Source organism: Antrostomus carolinensis, unplaced genomic scaffold (genome assembly GCF_000700745.2).
Source record: "Antrostomus carolinensis isolate BGI_N321 unplaced genomic scaffold, ASM70074v2 scaffold31130, whole genome shotgun sequence".
Lineage (NCBI taxonomy): Eukaryota > Metazoa > Chordata > Aves > Caprimulgiformes > Caprimulgidae > Antrostomus > Antrostomus carolinensis.
Genome location: NW_010286953.1, coordinates 5,962 through 22,742, shown reverse-complemented (window position 1 = coordinate 22,742; position 16,781 = coordinate 5,962). Strand labels below are relative to the sequence as shown.

Below are 16,781 nucleotides of genomic sequence, written 5' to 3'. Positions count from 1 at the left end.
GGGTAGGGTTGATTTCTTCAAGGGCTCTGCTAATATATGTTGATGATAAAGTATTTCTGGTGACCATCTCATTATACCTCAGCAAGATGGGGTTTTCAGCATCACTTACAGTAGCTAAATTTATACAATGTTGCATTATATAACATTTCTTGGAAAAAAAAAAAAAATCTTTAATACATGGAATATTCTCGTTGTTTCCTGTAGACAACTATGCAAAAAAGCAGCAACAGAAGAAATTTCAAGAAGAAGCAATTCCAGCATTGAGGGATATTCCCATCAGTGAAGTAAACAGAATGTTCTTCCTTCCTGAAAAAGCAATCTGCAATAGCAGATAGTCATTATTCAGATCTGTTTGAATAAAGCATTAGTAGAAGTGTTACATAAGGAAAATCAAAACTTCCCCAAGCTGAAAAAAAAACCCTTTCTGCTGGTAGAAAAAAGCTCTTTTTTTTTTTTTCTGAATTTCTGACTAAATTTCTATTAACATGTTTCATTGAGGTGGCTTGATCTTATTATCATTCATGTGCCTTAATAACCTGCATTGGTATGACAATTATGCCACATTAAATTATCTAACCATCCTTGTGAGTTTCAAATAGCATTCTAGTGCTTGTAGATTTCTGCTTGTAATTTCCCTCTCAGAGTGGAAGAAATAGCAGTTGGATGTGGCTTAATTCTATTTCCCATTAAATTCAGGGAGAGAAAATATGATCTGCTAATCAAGTACTTGAGGCTTTTTTTTTTTACATGTTAATTTGAAGTGTTTACATTGTAAATATACAGTTTTCATTTGTAAATATTAATAAAATGTGGATAATTTTTACTTGTTTAAAGTTAGCAATTTTTCTGTGGTTCTGTAATATTTGTTCTGGGTAAAAGTGTATAGTGGTCCATTTTTCTTTACACAATTCTTTACTCAGCAAAGTTTTTTTGTTTTTTTTTTAAATTGATAGGCTTATTAAAATACCAAGATTACGATAAATCAGGAAGGTGGGTTGTGAAGATTTTCTGAAACAAGACTTGTAATGACTTTTTTTTTTTTTAACCATTCTTAAGAATACTGAGAACTAAGTTCAAGGAAATTTCTGGAAATAACAGGAACCCACAGGTACATTTTATTATAATTTAGGTTGTAGCACAAAGCGCAGTAACTTGTTACGGCAGCGTTTCAGGTGTCTCTTAAACAGTGAGTTTTCTTTCACTAAGACATAATTTTTATTTCCTTTCTTCCAAGAGTCACAAACCCCATTATCTTCAGTAGTCCTTAGTTGCTTAGTTTGGTTATAAAGAGCAATGAATAGAGCCTCATTATTGTTTCTTAGGCCTATAAGCCAACTTCTCACCAGCAGAGAACTTAGTTAAAAACATGACTATTTCGTTAAAAGATAAGAAGAAGTTTTTGAAAACTTGTATGAAGAACGTTATGCCAGTTCTTTAGAAATCAGTCGAAACAACCATCAGTTGCTGTGGGAAGTCTTAACACCTGGTAATAATCAATCTGCTATGAATATGAAACTTGTAGTTTCTTGGTCCTCTAGACTTTAGTAGTTGGCTATTTTTTTCCACCTGCATATGAAGAAAAAAAACTATGCTACCTGTTATAGGTAGGAGAAAAATACCTTCTTAATGAAGGAAAAAATGCTTTTCAACATTTTGTTCTGAAATAGTAGATTTTAAGTGTATTGTTGTTTAGGGGCATTTCATAAGAGTGAGTATTTGTACCTAAGCTGAATGACTGTAAATTAGTAAAATGTTTTGGTTTTTAGTTTGCCCACAGTTGTTATTATTTCCGCCCCCCTCCCCGCCATGATTTTCCCCTTCTATTAATTTTAATTTATGTGTTCAAACACCCATACCTAGGGTGAATTCAAGATTTTATGATCAACAGACATGAAGGTGTATTTATTCTTTTGTTAATTCTCTAATCACATTGTAGACACTGAAGTATTGACTGTAATCTTTTTTTCTGTGTAATTTCTGCCTGTGTTCTACGTTCCTTTTGCTTTCTGAGAAAGCAATTCCGTTTTCAATTCTAAATTGACAATGAATGAAGGCCACGTTTCTGGTATGATTTGATGTAAGGATTAATTTAGTCCCCTGTTAAGGATACCCAAATCCCTCCAGGATAAAGAAAAGCTACCGGAAAATGCCCTCAAGCCCTGAAAGCAAACAAATTAAAGGACTGTAAACCTTGGACAAAGATTGTATCAGTGATGAATCTGCCATTTCATTTAACTGCGGACCTCACAATTATGGGAAAACTAACAGAGGCACCTAAATGAGTAGCAAACTGGGGCTATTTGTTTAAGTAAAACTTGCAGGCATGAAACTCAATCTTTGCTTTTCTGTCACTACTCTGTAGCGGTGCTTCAAAGACACTGTAGTGACCTTTTCTTCAACTTTGAAGTAACGTTTGACACTTCAGAAATTGCCTCTGTGCTCAAAATAAAACCAGGTAACACAGTGTATGTGGGCTAATAAATGTATTGTAGGGAATTGCAGATGTTTGGGATCCATCTTTACACGGTCTTGCCTATGACTGCGATTAAGGAAAAGATACGCGGCTCTGCCAGTAAAGAGATGGGAGATTCTGCCTTTTGTACATATACAGCACACTTACAGCTATAGTTATTTAGTGGAATTTATAGAGATTTTGCCTTAGATACCATCAGGAAATAAAAAAAAATTGAAATGATTGAACTGTGTTGCTAGTAATGCCTTTCTTTACAAAACAGACCTCTTCAAAGGCTGGCTATCAGGTTTCCATTCTTCTCAGAGACTGAGGAAAAACTTAATAAATAAAGGTAAAAACCTAAATTTGCCCTCATTTTCACCCTTCTGACTTACTGATGGCATGTTGTTTTAGCACAGCCAGTAATAACCAGTAGAGTTAGACCGACTGCATTGTCCCTGCTGAAATACACCAAATGGTGAAACTTCAGGCATGCTTTTTAATGCAGCTTCTGGCATTGTTCTGCATTTTTTATCATATAGTTCCTTATTTTTGAGCAACCTGGTCTAGCGGAAGGTGTCCCTGCTCATGGCAGGGGGGTTGGAACTGGATGATCTTCAAGGTCCCTTCCAACCCAAACCATTCTGTGATTATATGCTATTGGAGCTTGCTGGTATTTTACACATCCTGCTATAAACATAATCTTGTAAGACAGGTTCCAACCAAATGGTATTTGAATTAATGTGTGTGTAAACATGTCATTAAAAAATTACAAAGGTGCACTGTTTCAAGTGAAAAGGTTGTATGCCGAAAGAAATAATAGAGTTGTGGTTGCCAAATTTATGCGTCTCTTCTTTCCATCTTGGCTGTAAGGGGAAGGGTAGTAACAACACAGATGATGTGTTTATGATTTTGAAGTTGAGAAGTACTGAAAGAGAAACTTTGGGAATAGAGTAATGGAAATGATTGAAAAAGGGAAACTATCTTGGATTTTGGTCTTTTCCATTGCACTATACTGAATGCCAAAAGCTTGGAGGCTTCAGCACAGATCGTGTGAATATATGAATAGCAGAGGAGCTAAATTCTTTGTGTATCCACATAATTTCTTTTTTATTGTAAGCACTAACAGAAGTGACAGTATGGATGAGGCTTTGAGCAACCTGGTCTAGTGGGGGGTGTCCCTGCTGATGGCAGGGGGGTTGGAACTAGATGGTCTTTAAGGTCCCTTCCAACTCAAACCATTCTGTCATTCTATGAAGTATTTTGCCACTTTAATTGAGATCAGCAGGGAGCTATATAGTAAGAGAGGCAAATGCTCTGTTGTGAAGTTCAAAGGTATAAAGCACATGGAGTAAAATATGCAAACACATATGAGTAAAAGGTTAGCACAATTTTGTGTGTGTGTGTTTACTGTTCCAACAGATAGGATGACTGGAATAATAAAAGGAAAGAAAAAGAAACACAACATCTGAAATTTTATTTCAGTCTGTTGGCATGGAAGTGATGTCACTTGCCAAGTGAAAAAAACTTGTTTCAGCCATAGTAAAATGGAGTTGTCTTTCTCCTTGAGATACGCAGGTATACTTCTGCTGTTACCTAAAGCATTCTGAAGTGTACAAGCCATCTTAAAAAACTTTTGAGCATGCTATGGAATACTGTCAGCGTGATTTGACGATGCTTAAAATAACAATTGTTTGTGACTGGGGAGAGAGAATAGGCTAAGCGGTGAGTAACAAATTCCATTACATTTTTTTGTGGCAAAAGTTCAGATATCAGTAAGTACGATCAAAGACCCCCTCATGTAAATCAGTAAGCTGTAATATTAAATATTTATACTGTTGCTGCAGGCAACATTTCTGTAAAGTTAAAAATTGGCCCAACTCAGGAAGGCTGATACTGCCTGCAATGCAGGTAGAGTGCCTGAAGCTTTTCTGAGAGTAGGAGCAGGAAAAATGGAGGTACAATTTAGTTCCATAGTGTAGATCACTGTCTGATACTCTGGTTGTTTGTTGGTACACCCCTGTGCCAGGTGGTCTGTAAACATTAAAAATGCAGCTCTGCCACCAAGGGCAGCTGAAGTGTCTACAAGGAAAGATGGTGGTAAAGTAATACTAATAGGTTTTGTTGTTCTTTTTAGTGAACCTGAAGATGCTGTAAGTTAGATCAGGCAAAGTTAGTCCAAAAAACATGCCTTACTGAAGAGAAAAGGTCATAACTGTAGAAACACTGAACTTCCCATCTCTGGCAAAACATGGGAATGGAGGTAATGGTGAGATAGTCTAAATAGTGTTTGAGTTGTCATCTTCTCCTCTGCTCCAGATTTCTGTCCCAGAGGGTGTAACAGATCCATGGCGTGGCTGTATCTGTAGCAATTCCGTTTTATAAGAGTGATAAGAAGCTATGACATCTTTGCCCTAATACAGTGTTTCTCTAATACTTCATTCACATTCCTACTGAAGCTCCCACCTTCAGGTACAATGAGAAACTCACCTCTAAAGCTCTTTTGAAAAAGGCTTTTTGAGTACTTTATTTTTTTAGCAGGCAGTTTCTATGGAGTTCAATTTCATTTGTGGGCATAAATGATAAAGTATTTCTGACTTACAAACAGAATATTTAATAAATGACTTTGTGCAAATATATTTTGCTCCATAATGCAGCTTTTCCATGGGCACTTGAGTCTGAATGGCTAAAACGTTTAATGCAAAGTCCTGCTTGCTGCTGTACTGTTAGATTTCCAGTCACTTCTGAAACAGCCAAGATGAATGGGGTGTTTTGTGTCTCTCCCTCTATTCATGAATTGAACCGAGGAGAAAGTTTTGGAAGCATTCGGTCTTGTTCTGCCAATTTCCTTACAGAGAGATTGCCAAAGTAAATTTTGTTGGTATGTTGTGCAGTTTATCTATCAGCTTAATTCTCAGCCTTCTGCTAAAAGCAGCTGATAGATTAACCCAGTCTGGAAATCATAATTATATGGAGTGTAATTAAACAGTAGATATTTCAGTGAATTGGGTGGATTTTGTCTCTAGAGCTCATAAAACCACTATTGTGAAGATTGCCTGTTCTCAGTTGTGGCAATTTAGCTCTGCTACTGTTATTATTCTTTCAGTATAAATGTAGTTTAGAAAAAATTAGTTCCCATGATAGTTCTTTTAATCTAAATTATTACTGCATCATATTTAGAAAGAATGCTCAACAAACTTTGTCATGCAAGAATATACTTCCCTTGGATGTATGAATCCTTCAGGTGCTTGTCTTAAAAGAACATAGAAGTAGAATTTAAGACTGTTTTATGAAGTTACTTTAATTTTGATTTTTCACATGAGTATATACAATAGGAATATAAAATTGTAGGTGTTGTGTGGATACCTCTCCAGCATTCATATACCAGTGGAACATTAACTTGTCTTTTACTGTCATAATTTTAGACAGGGGAAATCAAAAGGTAGCATTTGCTGGAAATGTTACAGCTGTTGAACTACTAAGGGAAGTTCTGTGGAACAGAGATCCTGAGCCAACAACTTAATCTGTAAAATGCTGTGTTTCTAGTCTTTGAAGTAGTAAGCTCACGATAAAGTCATTATTTGGGGATCCTTTGTTATCTTTTTCCTGTAAATGATGGATGATTCTAAGGTCACTGAAAACTTAGCAAGGTCGAATTGCAGATGAAGCAACAAACCAGAACTGAAAACTGAAAGTTAACTGCAGTTGAGTCACAGAGATGCTATATTAGTTCACTTTTCGTCTTCTCTTAATTATTAACAAACTGGTAAGGGATTGCAAGCATATTTTATTTCAGTGTGCAAATAAGGTATGTTGACATTGTAACATGAAAAGATAGTTATTAGTGGAAAAAAAAAATGCTGGCTTGATGGGAAAAGGGTAATAGAGTTTTCGCTTCCTCTAATGACCATAGTTAAATATTACCAGTGAGGTAAATAGTACAGTAGTATTACCTTAAATTGAAAATGGAATTTGACAATACAGGGGAAACAAAATGGAATGTGTAGCAGAGACTGAGAAATGGAATCAGTTTATGGTTTACAATACCATGTTGGTAGACCTCAGCAGGTGTGCAGGATTATTTAGTTTGATATTCCTAACAGCCTTTGGTAAGACTGTAATCCATTTTCCAATTGTATTTTTCTAACAACAGTGTCTGTTCTACTGTCTTAAAGAACATACTTCTCAATTTTTTTTGTGTGTGTGTGTGTTTCAGAGGTGTGGATTTGTAGCAGCACTTGCTTATGTCATTATAGCTACATCTGCTGCATCCAGGATGTAGCCCATTTATGAACATTAACATGGCTGTTTTGTGGGAGACCAAGGATAAATATAGTTAATATCCTGCCTCTGGCATTGGCTAATAGTGCCTGCTATCGTAGTAAGAACAAAGATCAGTGCAAGAAGCTAGTAATGTTTCCTGAGAATGCTTCCCCAACCTGCAGCAATGTGAAACTTCTGAGCAAGATGTTGTACCTTTGCATTTTTCTTAGGAAAACCTTTCATTTATTTTTTGTAAGTAGGTAAACTCTTAGTTTTGACAACATCACAGCGTAATTACAAGTTGGGTTAAGTGCTTCCCTTTGTTCTAAACGCACTGCTCACTATTTTCATTTGATGTCCAATCATTCTCCACCATCTACAACCCGCTCAAGATGTTAAAGACTATGTTTATATACCCAATCATGACTTCCAGGCTGAAAAGGTCTGATCTGTTTTGTTGTTTGTGTAATCTTTCTACTTGATCATCCTTCCCCCTGCCTTTCTCTTTATTGTGTTCATGTCAAGTATGAATATAATTTTCCGGGTTACAGCAGATTATGGCTCGCATTCTGGGTAGTCTATCTGCATTTATTGAGTAGCCACTTGTCTGGGATTTCCAAACCTCCAGCATTTGTCTAAAACTACTCCTCTTTTCTGCCTAGGAATATTTTTAACAGAGCTACTGTCCTATTTGCTTTGCTGTAGGTCTGCAAATTCTGGACAAGTTCAAAATGTTCAGATTCTGCATGGATATTACAGGAAACTTGGAATAAGATGCCCCATCCAGTATTGGTGCGGTAATTCTGTTATTGTGTATGGCCACTGTCTACACTGTACCTGTTCTCGTGTTGTTTGTTTTACTAGTTACCCCATCTGAAGCTGCTTCTGCTGACCAAAGGTTCTTTGCCAACGCTTCTGAAAATAGTGCACTGAAACCAATGCTTTCCATTTCTCAAAATATTCAGTAGACTTCACTAACCAAAAATTGACTTGGAACCTGGTGGTGTTCTGGCATTCTGCTGGTGCTTGTCCAGGAAGCTTTTCCACGGATCTCAGTGAGCCACTTGCCACTCCAAACTAGTTGACCACTAGCTGGTGAGAGTACAGGTCAGAATGACAAAGCTCCACACAAGTGGAGTGAGTGCCTGGAAGATGACGTGTTGATGCTGAAGATTGGGTATTAACTCCAGACACAGATCCTCAAAAGCTCTGTCTTTCTGAAAACATGGTAACTTCTGGCCATCCAAGCTGCAGTTGACATGTTTTCAGATAGAGCTTTTGAAGGTTTTTGTCTGGAGTTAATAACTAATCCTCAGTGTCAACACATAGTCCCACCTGTTGATGCTAATTCCTCCATCTCAAAATCTCTCCTTAATGCAGGAAGATCAGTCTCAGTTGCAATGGAAGCTGGCCTTCGTTTGTGTCATGTGATCCTGCAGATTTTAGTTCCTCATTGCTATCCTGCAACAAGAGTAACAGCAGCTCTTGCTGGGCACCTGTGTCTGCAAGCGTGCACTGGTCTCATCCGATGCTTTTCTAAAGAGTAACCACAGCCCACTGCTGGGTGTCTGCAGAGCAGGCAGAAAAGCTTGTAAAGGTGGAAGTAGCAGGCAGCGTGATCTCATGGAAAGGTAAGGATTCGCAAGGAAGAATCAACAGAGTGTTCCTTTTACATAACATATCCTTAAACGGTGACAGTGTCTGTGTGAGGCAAATGGCTCTTCAGTGCAGTGTGTGTGCTAGAAAGCACTGTGCTGTGAGGGGGGTAGCTGCCGTTTTCATAGGGGATGGAGATGGTTCCCTCAACACACCCCTCCAGATTCCAGTAAACCTCACTGAAGCCATGAGCAATTCAGCAGTCACCAGAGTGGTTTGTGTCACAGCACAGATTAAAGTGACAGCACGGATGCACATAGAGGTGTCTTAAAAGGTAAGAAAAAGCCCTGCTCAGGAGTCGAGGTGAGTGCAGAACTCCACATGTTGGGAGTGAACTCAGCTGAGCATTGATAGATAACTAGTCCTTCTTACAAGGAAGAAGTTGAAGCTTAATGTACAATAATTTGACCGCTAGAGAATATGTCATCGCTGACCTCTTCAGTCATCTTGGATACTTTTCTGTTTGTTTGGGCTATGTACTTAATAAATAATGATGAAGCTGGCGCAAAAATAATTTTAGGATGTCTTGTGAGAGAAGTGAAAGACCTTTAAAATGTCTGTATTTCAGTTCCATATGTTGGGAAGTGAGGATGTGGAGATGATGGATGAGTGAAATGTAAAAGCCGAATTTTAATGTGTCACACCAGGGTTTAAAATTTCAACTAGTTCTTGCTAATTCTGTATATTGTAGGATGCTGTCTCTTTGTGTAAATTTAATTAATAGATCTTTTTAGTTTGTAAATGGAGATTTTTTAAAAAATCCTCCATTCCAATATGTTGATTCATTTGGAATCCTATTTTGCTAGACTTAGAATTTATAACACTCGCTTTGTTTGACAGTACATTGTACTACAAGGAAGATCTGACACACACTTTAAGTGGCTCTTACAACTCTCTGACCTTGTCTACATCACCAATAGCAGTGTAGAAAAGGCCAAAAATCTTGGATTCTGCCTTTGCCTTGTCTCTGGGGAAGCTATGGCAGTTTTGGTAATAGATAAGATACCTGAAGCATAATAATTCTGAAACATAGTGGGGCCAAGTAGCTAATCCTTGAGCTAATTTTAAAATGCTGTCATAGCAAGACAAGTACTGGCAAACTGTCTGACCATACACAATTTATGCAAACAAAAGGTTAAACACAACAGATTATACCAATTCTCCGAATGAAATAAACTGTACTGAAAAAACAGTTTTTCCTAGTTGAATAACAGTGTTTGAATAAATGTGTCTACATTGTACATAACATAAAGATGCTTATGAAAATAAGTAACTTAAGTCTTCCTAAATGGCATTTTAAAAGAAATACCAAGGTAGTAAGATGCACATCCAAACAGCACTAGATGGGAATCAACAGTAGGTCAGTTGTGTTAAAATCATAGATTAAAGCACACAAAGCCATAGAAATAGGACTTGAATGTTGTGATGAAGACGAAAACAAAGGTAGCACGTAATCTACATTTTAATGTGTCATTAAATTAAATCATAGTTTTTAATCAAAGCTGACTTTTTTTCTGACTGACAAAAAGGCACTTTTCTGACTAGAGGGGGGAAAACTGCTAATAACAGAATGACAGGACCCCAGAAAATATCCCGACTGTCATTTAGAACTTGTCTTGACAGGGAGTTATACTGCAATCTCTCTTGAAATGGATTAGGTCCATTTGTCATACAGCATATATATCAGAATAAACATGCCCCATGGAGCCAAGAAGCAACAGCCTTTGCATTTTGAATCATTTCTTACTTAAATTCTTAAAAATGTTGTGTTTCAAAGACTTTAGGTTATTTTAGGGCTGTACGTTGTTATTTTGCCCCATAATCAATCCCATTTTCATTTTATCGAGACTGCAATGTAAAAAAATACTGGGCACCTAAGTACAGTGCTCTTAATGTTCTTAATTCACGCTACTTAAACAAACTCAATTTAAAATATTATCATATTTTGTTCAGCTTCAGAGTTTTATTTCCAAGTCTCTCAAAGCACAAAAGGATTTCCTCTTAGTTTCCAGTTGTATTGACTCATTCTTCTTAGTAAGATAGTTATAAATAGTTTTCTTACGAGCTTTGATGTATTTCTTTGTTCAGTCAGATGTTTGTCCATATGTCTGTGACAGTTCCTTTTTTACCTCTTGACTATTTTATTTTTATTTTGTGTTTTTCAAGGCTGACCACTGTTCATTATTAGGCTGAACTGATTTCTTCTTCTTCTTCCTCAGAGTTAGCATCATCATTGTAGAAGTGAATTGTAGCTTGTACAGGAAAACTTGCCAGAACCTTCTCTCCGATGTTATTAAGAAACTTTTGGGATTTGGACTTGGGCAAATAAAGTCTAATAAGAAAACATATTTTAAGAGAAAAAGTAAAACTATGTGATGCTTTCACAGCTAACCTAGCTGAGTATTAAAACCTATTTTTATCTTTCTTTGGAAAGTAAAGTCCTAAGGTTTCTTGCATTTTAAAATAAAAGTTGCTAACTAAAAGGTACTGTTGATTTTAAATTACCTCAGTGGCTTTGGGCATAGTGTGTATTGGATTTATCTAAGATGCCACCCTAATAAAGTGTTGCCAGGGCAATGATGTGTGCTTGAGATGGTTCGGTTTGGTTTTTAGCACAGTTTGGAATGGAGGTGACCTGTGTGAGTAAGGGACATTTGAGCAATGTTCTGGGATTCTGGAATTCAGATTAAAGCATCAGTTTAAGACTGGGGTGGATTGCCTGTTGCATGGAGGTTGATCTTGTTTTGTGTGTCTCCAGGTAGAGGAGGAGGTGTACACTGAGATTTATTTCAAAATTCATATTGTTTTATATTGAAATCTTAAGCATACTGGCTTAATTTACATGTCAGGTTTTCATCTGCGTTCTCACTAAAGCAAAATTTGTGTGGTCTGTGTACATATGTATGTGTTTTTGTGTGCATATGTATATACATCACTTCCTCTCTACTTTGCTTCTACCTGGTTCTACTTTGGCCAATTTTCAGTTAAATTTGACAGAGGGATAAAGGTCACACAGAATTTAAGCTTCTACAACTTTTGTAAAAACAGGTGTTTGTAAAGAAGAGGGATATTCCATTATTTTTTCTCTAAACAGAAGTCCACATCAGGAGTTTCTAATCACTAAGCCTTAAAGAATCCAAATGTTGGTGGAAATGCTTATCAATCCCCCAAGCACAAGAAAAGCTTTACCTGGAGTTTAGCTTTTATTCAAGAGCAAATTTAAGCAAGCTCAACACAGATCTGTAACAAGTCTCATTCTATTAGCAGCTGTTCATGTTAATTATTTGGGTTTTGTGGTCTGTTATCATATTAATAAATGTAAATATAAATTAGATGAGGCAGAAGAACATTCTTTCTTTTAAGATTGCTTTTTCCTTAGCTTTGTTATTAGCATACTCTTTCAGGTTTTGTTCAGCATGGGCATCTTTCCTTGTGGAGGGATAAAAATCTGTCGAGTCCGGTGAGTAGTTAAACTGTGCTACTAAAAAGAGAGACTCCAGAGACAAACTGATACTTCACCTGAGAAGGAATATGTCTTGTCTTGGAAGGTGTCACTTTACCTGTATCAAGTGATCGGGTTTAACTCACCTCACTGGATGTTGAAACCCCAGGGCTCCTTTTGGTCTAAAATTTGTTAGTTGGCCATCCAGTTCTGACTGTAAAGAGACATATTATTTAGAATCAGCTGAAAAATAAGATTTCACTTTTTTCTTCTACAGGTAACTGTGAAATTCTACAGTAATGTTGCTTTGTTTGCTGTGCTGCATGTTGTTTTACCCTAAGCATGCTTCAGAGAATATATGTGCCCACAATCTGCCCATAGTAGCATATTTAACAAAGCATTTGAACTTGGATATTTTATGAGACATAAAGCCATGCAGTATTGTACATTTTGCTTAAGTTCTTATGGAATATTTATAGAGACTTCTGAGCTAGTAACACCAGGAAATGGAAGTTCAGTGATTAGAAAAAAAAAAAGGGGTTTTCAATCAGTTTAAATGATTGGGAGGTTAGGATTTTATAAAATATCTCTTTAACTACACTAACCAGCAGTTTGGAGTTGGAAGGTTCAGCCGGCAAGCTTAATTGTAACCAAAGATCACCCAAGCACATTGAGCCCAAAGAGTAAAATCAAGAGACGCCTGGCATCTCATATCTCTATGCAAACATCAATAAAAAACCAAGCATTTTTTATACAACAAAGTAGGTAGCAAAAATATATTTTAAACATCAAAATTAAAATTAGGACTGAATAAATTCCTTCAAATTAAGTTCACAATAAAAACTAATAATTTGCAAATGTTAACCTTACTAAATCCTATTATGATTATAAACCCGGAATGTAAAATGGAAGCATCTCCCAAGTCAGAGCCCTATCACTTCATCTTGTAGGCATGGATTCTCTTCTGTATCTTAAAACAAGACTTATTTTTTCTTCTTTTTGCTGTAAAATTAATATTGCATACAATAGGCAAATTTAGCTTTGCTATACTAGAAGGTCTAGTGAACAGGAACTAGAAACTGTCCACTCTGTCACGAACAGACAGAGATGACTTTTGACACTGCCAGAGCAATTAATCTCTCTTTCAGAGGAAACAGGCTTCAGCACGGATATTTTGGTGGGCCCCAAAAAGCCCTTGGGCTACGGGCTGAGCAAGGGGTCTCATAGAGTTCTCTCTGTACCTTTTATGTTGGCATGTTTCTCTCATACCCACCTCCTTGTCTTGTAGCCAAAATTATTTATCTTCACGCTGTTAGGGTTTTGTTGAAGGGTTTTTTTGTGTTTAATCAGGAGACTAATTAACTTTGTTTCTGCAGTACCTAGTAAAATGAACTCCTGATCTGGCTGAATATTGTAGATGTGATCATAATACTTATGTTAAATACCATATGTTAATTTGCTCTTTTCATATTAAAAATAAAAGTCTTTTTTTATCTTTTTTGACCTGTATTTTCTTCTCTTTGGAATACATATTATTTTGTAATAATAATATATGTAATAATACATACTGATTAAACACACATTATATGCTTTTTTTCTTTTCAGAATACAATACAGCATTTCTGAAAAGCAATTCTGATAAAAGTCAACTAATTGCAAAATCTAATTCAGTTGCTTGTATACAGCAGATGTTCAGTGTTAATTTGTATTATGTTGTAGATATGGCAATAGTAACTTTAAATTACTTTTCATGGCTTTTCTTTGGTTGTCAGTAACAAAGTATGTGAATTTAGGTAATAGGAAAAGTTTTACTTTTTATATAAGGAAAAGTATATTATTTGTAGGTAACTATAGAATATATTGTAAGACATGTTCTTGGCAACACAGGTAAATTTAATAGTTTAAATTTTTTTACCAGTACTTTCCTTTTTTAGTGCTTTGCTCTGCATCTTTCAGTTTCTCAGGTTAGATTCTTATATGTATATTTCTAAACATTTTTTTTTAATTACACAGAGGATATCAAAACTTTTGTTTGTTTCACTTGCCAGTGTTTGGAGTGTCTACTGATCTGTAAAGCATTGGCATTTGTATGTATGCAACTAACTAGCAAAAGCATTGTGGTCAGCCCATCTTTGAAGGCCTTCTGCTAGAAACCGCAGTAACTTCACTGAGAAAGACAGCTCTTGCCTGTCACAGCTGGGGGATGCAGGTGTGCATTAGTAAGAACCTCTTCCCACCTATGCACCACACAAAGTATCCAAGCAGCTTTCCTCAGTTGTCGTGACCCTGTTAAAAAGCGTATGAAAGGGCTCCTAAATCCCTCCTTCAGCCCTCAGTACCTCTCGAGCTACAGAGGCATCGGGGATGCTGAAGCAGTGTGGACGGGCCATAAGGTATGGATGAGAAGGATCTGAAAAGCTTCTGTCAGGAAAGAGAAATGTTAAAAAATAAAAAGCAACTGTTTCTCTCATACTTGGCTTGAAACAATGCCAGGCTGTTAGCATGGATGTGGAAAACTTCATACACGGTTTGTTTTTCTCATACAAATGAGCAGAAGCCCAAGTGTGAATTAAAACTTTTGAGCTGGTTGAATAAAACTTTCTACAAAAGCATAACCTCAGTAATAAACCACAATTTCCTGATTTCAGAAACCTTAGCTTCTTGAAATAATCACTGTGAACAGGTGCTCTCCTGAGAGTAAAACTCTCATCCTTAGCAAATTTACTTGTGCCTCTGCAAAGCTTGGAACTCTGCTGGGAAGGATGTTCTTCCACAGGCTTCCTCAAGGTGCCTGTCAGGAGGAGTGTGGCACTCCCTCAGATCTGTACAGCTACAGCCTCCATCTTCAGCAGACAGAAAGTACAATGTGAAAAAAGTGTTGCATGTCTTTGAAAACAGTAGAAATTGTGAGTCTTTAAAAACTTACATGAAGGAGAGTTGTTGTCTTAACCTGCTGAGCCTTTGGTAAAAAATTGAAGATGTAATTGTGGATTGGATGCTGCAAAACCTTATGAGGGGCTTAAAACTAAGCATGGGAGTTGGACCTTTTCAATACAATTTTAAAGTTTGCAGCGTCAGGACCTACAATTAATGTGTTTCAGTTGAGCCTAACAAATCTTCCTACATGAGTAAGTAAAACTAATAATCACGGTGCCTTTCAAAGGCACTTGGCAGTAAGAGCTACTTCAAAATCTAATTTTCTGTTGATTTCCTAGCTGGTTTAGTTATAGCAACATCCCTCCCAAAAACCAATCAATGAAATTGTGCACCTGAAAGTATGTTTTTTAAATTTCATCTTAAAGTCATTTTCACTCAAACTCCCCCAATATACAAAATACCACATACGGACTAGGCCTGAAAATTTGAAACTGAGGATATTCTTCTTTTTGGAATTAAGCCAATAAAAACTGCTGTTAGATAAGGGCTATTTTAGTAAGCAGTGCTTTCTGCAGCTCTTTAAGAACTGATAACGATTCTGTATCTGATACAAAGTTACAGATACTCTTAACCATTATCATGGATAGAACATTGTAATTTGAATGATATTTTCTCCCAATGAAGAAATGTTTGAAAGAACAAATGAATTGATGATGAAGCCTCACTTCCTGTGCTCAAATAGTTTCAATTTCTGCAGCTGTTTTCTATAAGGGTTATTTTCTCCAGAATTTAGACACACCATTTGTTGATTCTTTGTCATCTCATCATCTCTTGCTGTGGGCATCCAGGGCCTCCATAAAGCAGGGCTGCTGAAAGATTAAGATAGAATAGTGCTCCCACAGTTAATTCTTTGTGGTAATATCTGTACAGTACAGCTCCTTTTGTTAGATTCTGCTGACATCTTTTGTAATAACATTATTTTTTTCTTTTTAATGCATTTTGATTTGTTAAACCTGATTTCTATAGCAGTATTAGTCTGTCTTTTGTCTACAATCTGATTAGGTAAAGACAACAATGGCTTGCACGTTTTTAACTAAAGTGACATTTCCCTGTAAGATTTCAGAGCTCAAAGTGACTGCATTGAACTCCAAATAATGATGTAATTAATACTGAAATGTTTTTATTTATGCAGCACTCCTACAAAATAAAAAGTAACCCTTCTTCTCTGACAGTATGTCTAAATTCTATGTCATCACTGAGTGGCTGGTTATTTATTGAGTGAGCAACTCCAGCGTTGAACTGACATGGGCAATCTGATCTAATTAGCTGAAGAGAGCATACACAGTGGTGGATGCTACATCTGCCTTTTGTTTGGTGGCAGGGACTACAATTATGGATCCGGTACTTTCCATCTCTGCTGCTGTGTAGCTGATCCATACAGCTGGGGAAATGGAAAAGTCTTTTCAGGTGCAAAAGGTAAATAAACTTAAAAAAATAATAAATCAGTTATCGCAACCTTAATTTTCATATACTTCCCTTTATAGGTAAGTTCTGAAATATTTGAGTGAACAGGATAAAATATCAGCAAAAGAAATAAAATACTAGTTCCAAGTGAAACACTTTCAGAAACATATTTTGCCCTTTATTTCTGAAGTTGGAAATTGTTTTCCGTTGTCTATCCAATGCCGAAATCATTACATTCAAATGACACTTACAGTCAGAGTTTTGAAAGGAAGGCTGGTGAAAAAGGTCTCCGTGTGCTGCCTTACCTCTCTGGGTGCTCCCTGGGCCGGGCTGGGCACGGGCGCTGCTGCCAGGCGCCCCGGGAGTGGTGGCCCGCCGCAGCCTGGAGCGGGAGACCTGCGCCTGCACCCTCCATGGCATAGGATGGTCTGAAGCCTGTGGCAGGCTGGGCACTCGCCTGGGTCTTCCAGCCCCTCCTTTATCTGAACTCCTAAAGAATACTTACCTAAAACAAACATGGCCTCAGGTAAAAGGAGAGAAACCTCCTTAATGAGATGTCTTTTGACTCTCCCAAACAGTTCAAAGACAGGGCTTTTGTGTGGACAGGCTGTCCCGGGGAGAGTGCTG

The 16,781-nt window shown here is 37.0% G+C and overlaps 2 protein-coding genes across 2 annotated transcripts in view; one reads left to right on the top strand and one right to left on the bottom strand.

Annotated features, from left to right (window-relative positions):
* Positions 1-335, top strand: part of PIGP (phosphatidylinositol glycan anchor biosynthesis class P) — a 3,609-nt gene extending 3,274 nt beyond the window's left edge. Inside the window, exon 4 of the mRNA XM_010177904.1 lies at positions 205-335. Within this exon, the coding sequence (XP_010176206.1) occupies positions 205-335 (131 nt within the window). The remainder of the gene's footprint in view (positions 1-204) is intronic.
* A 10,220-nt stretch (positions 336-10,555) lies between these two features.
* On the bottom strand, positions 10,556-16,569 carry RIPPLY3 (ripply transcriptional repressor 3). Its single transcript, XM_010177915.1, has 4 exons — positions 16,460-16,569; positions 15,490-15,559; positions 11,960-12,027; positions 10,556-10,703 (listed from the first exon to the last, which is right to left on the bottom strand). The coding sequence occupies exons 1-4, from the start codon at positions 16,567-16,569 to the stop codon at positions 10,556-10,558; spliced, it is 396 nt and encodes a 131-aa protein (XP_010176217.1).
* Between the last annotated feature and the right edge of the window lie 212 nt (positions 16,570-16,781).

Excerpts from the sequence above, each read along its gene's own strand:
- RIPPLY3 (XM_010177915.1), bottom strand. The coding sequence starts at position 16,569 with ATGGAGGGTGCAGGCGCAGGTCTCCCGCTCCAGGCTGCGGCGGGCCAC. Across the intron at positions 15,560-16,459 it reads CCCAGGGAGCACCCAGAGAG|CAGCCCTGCTTTATGGAGGC; the intron begins GTAAGGCAGCAC and ends TTAATCTTTCAG. Across the intron at positions 10,704-11,959 it reads GGGTTTCAACATCCAGTGAG|ACTTTATTTGCCCAAGTCCA; the intron begins GTGAGTTAAACC and ends TTTTCTTATTAG.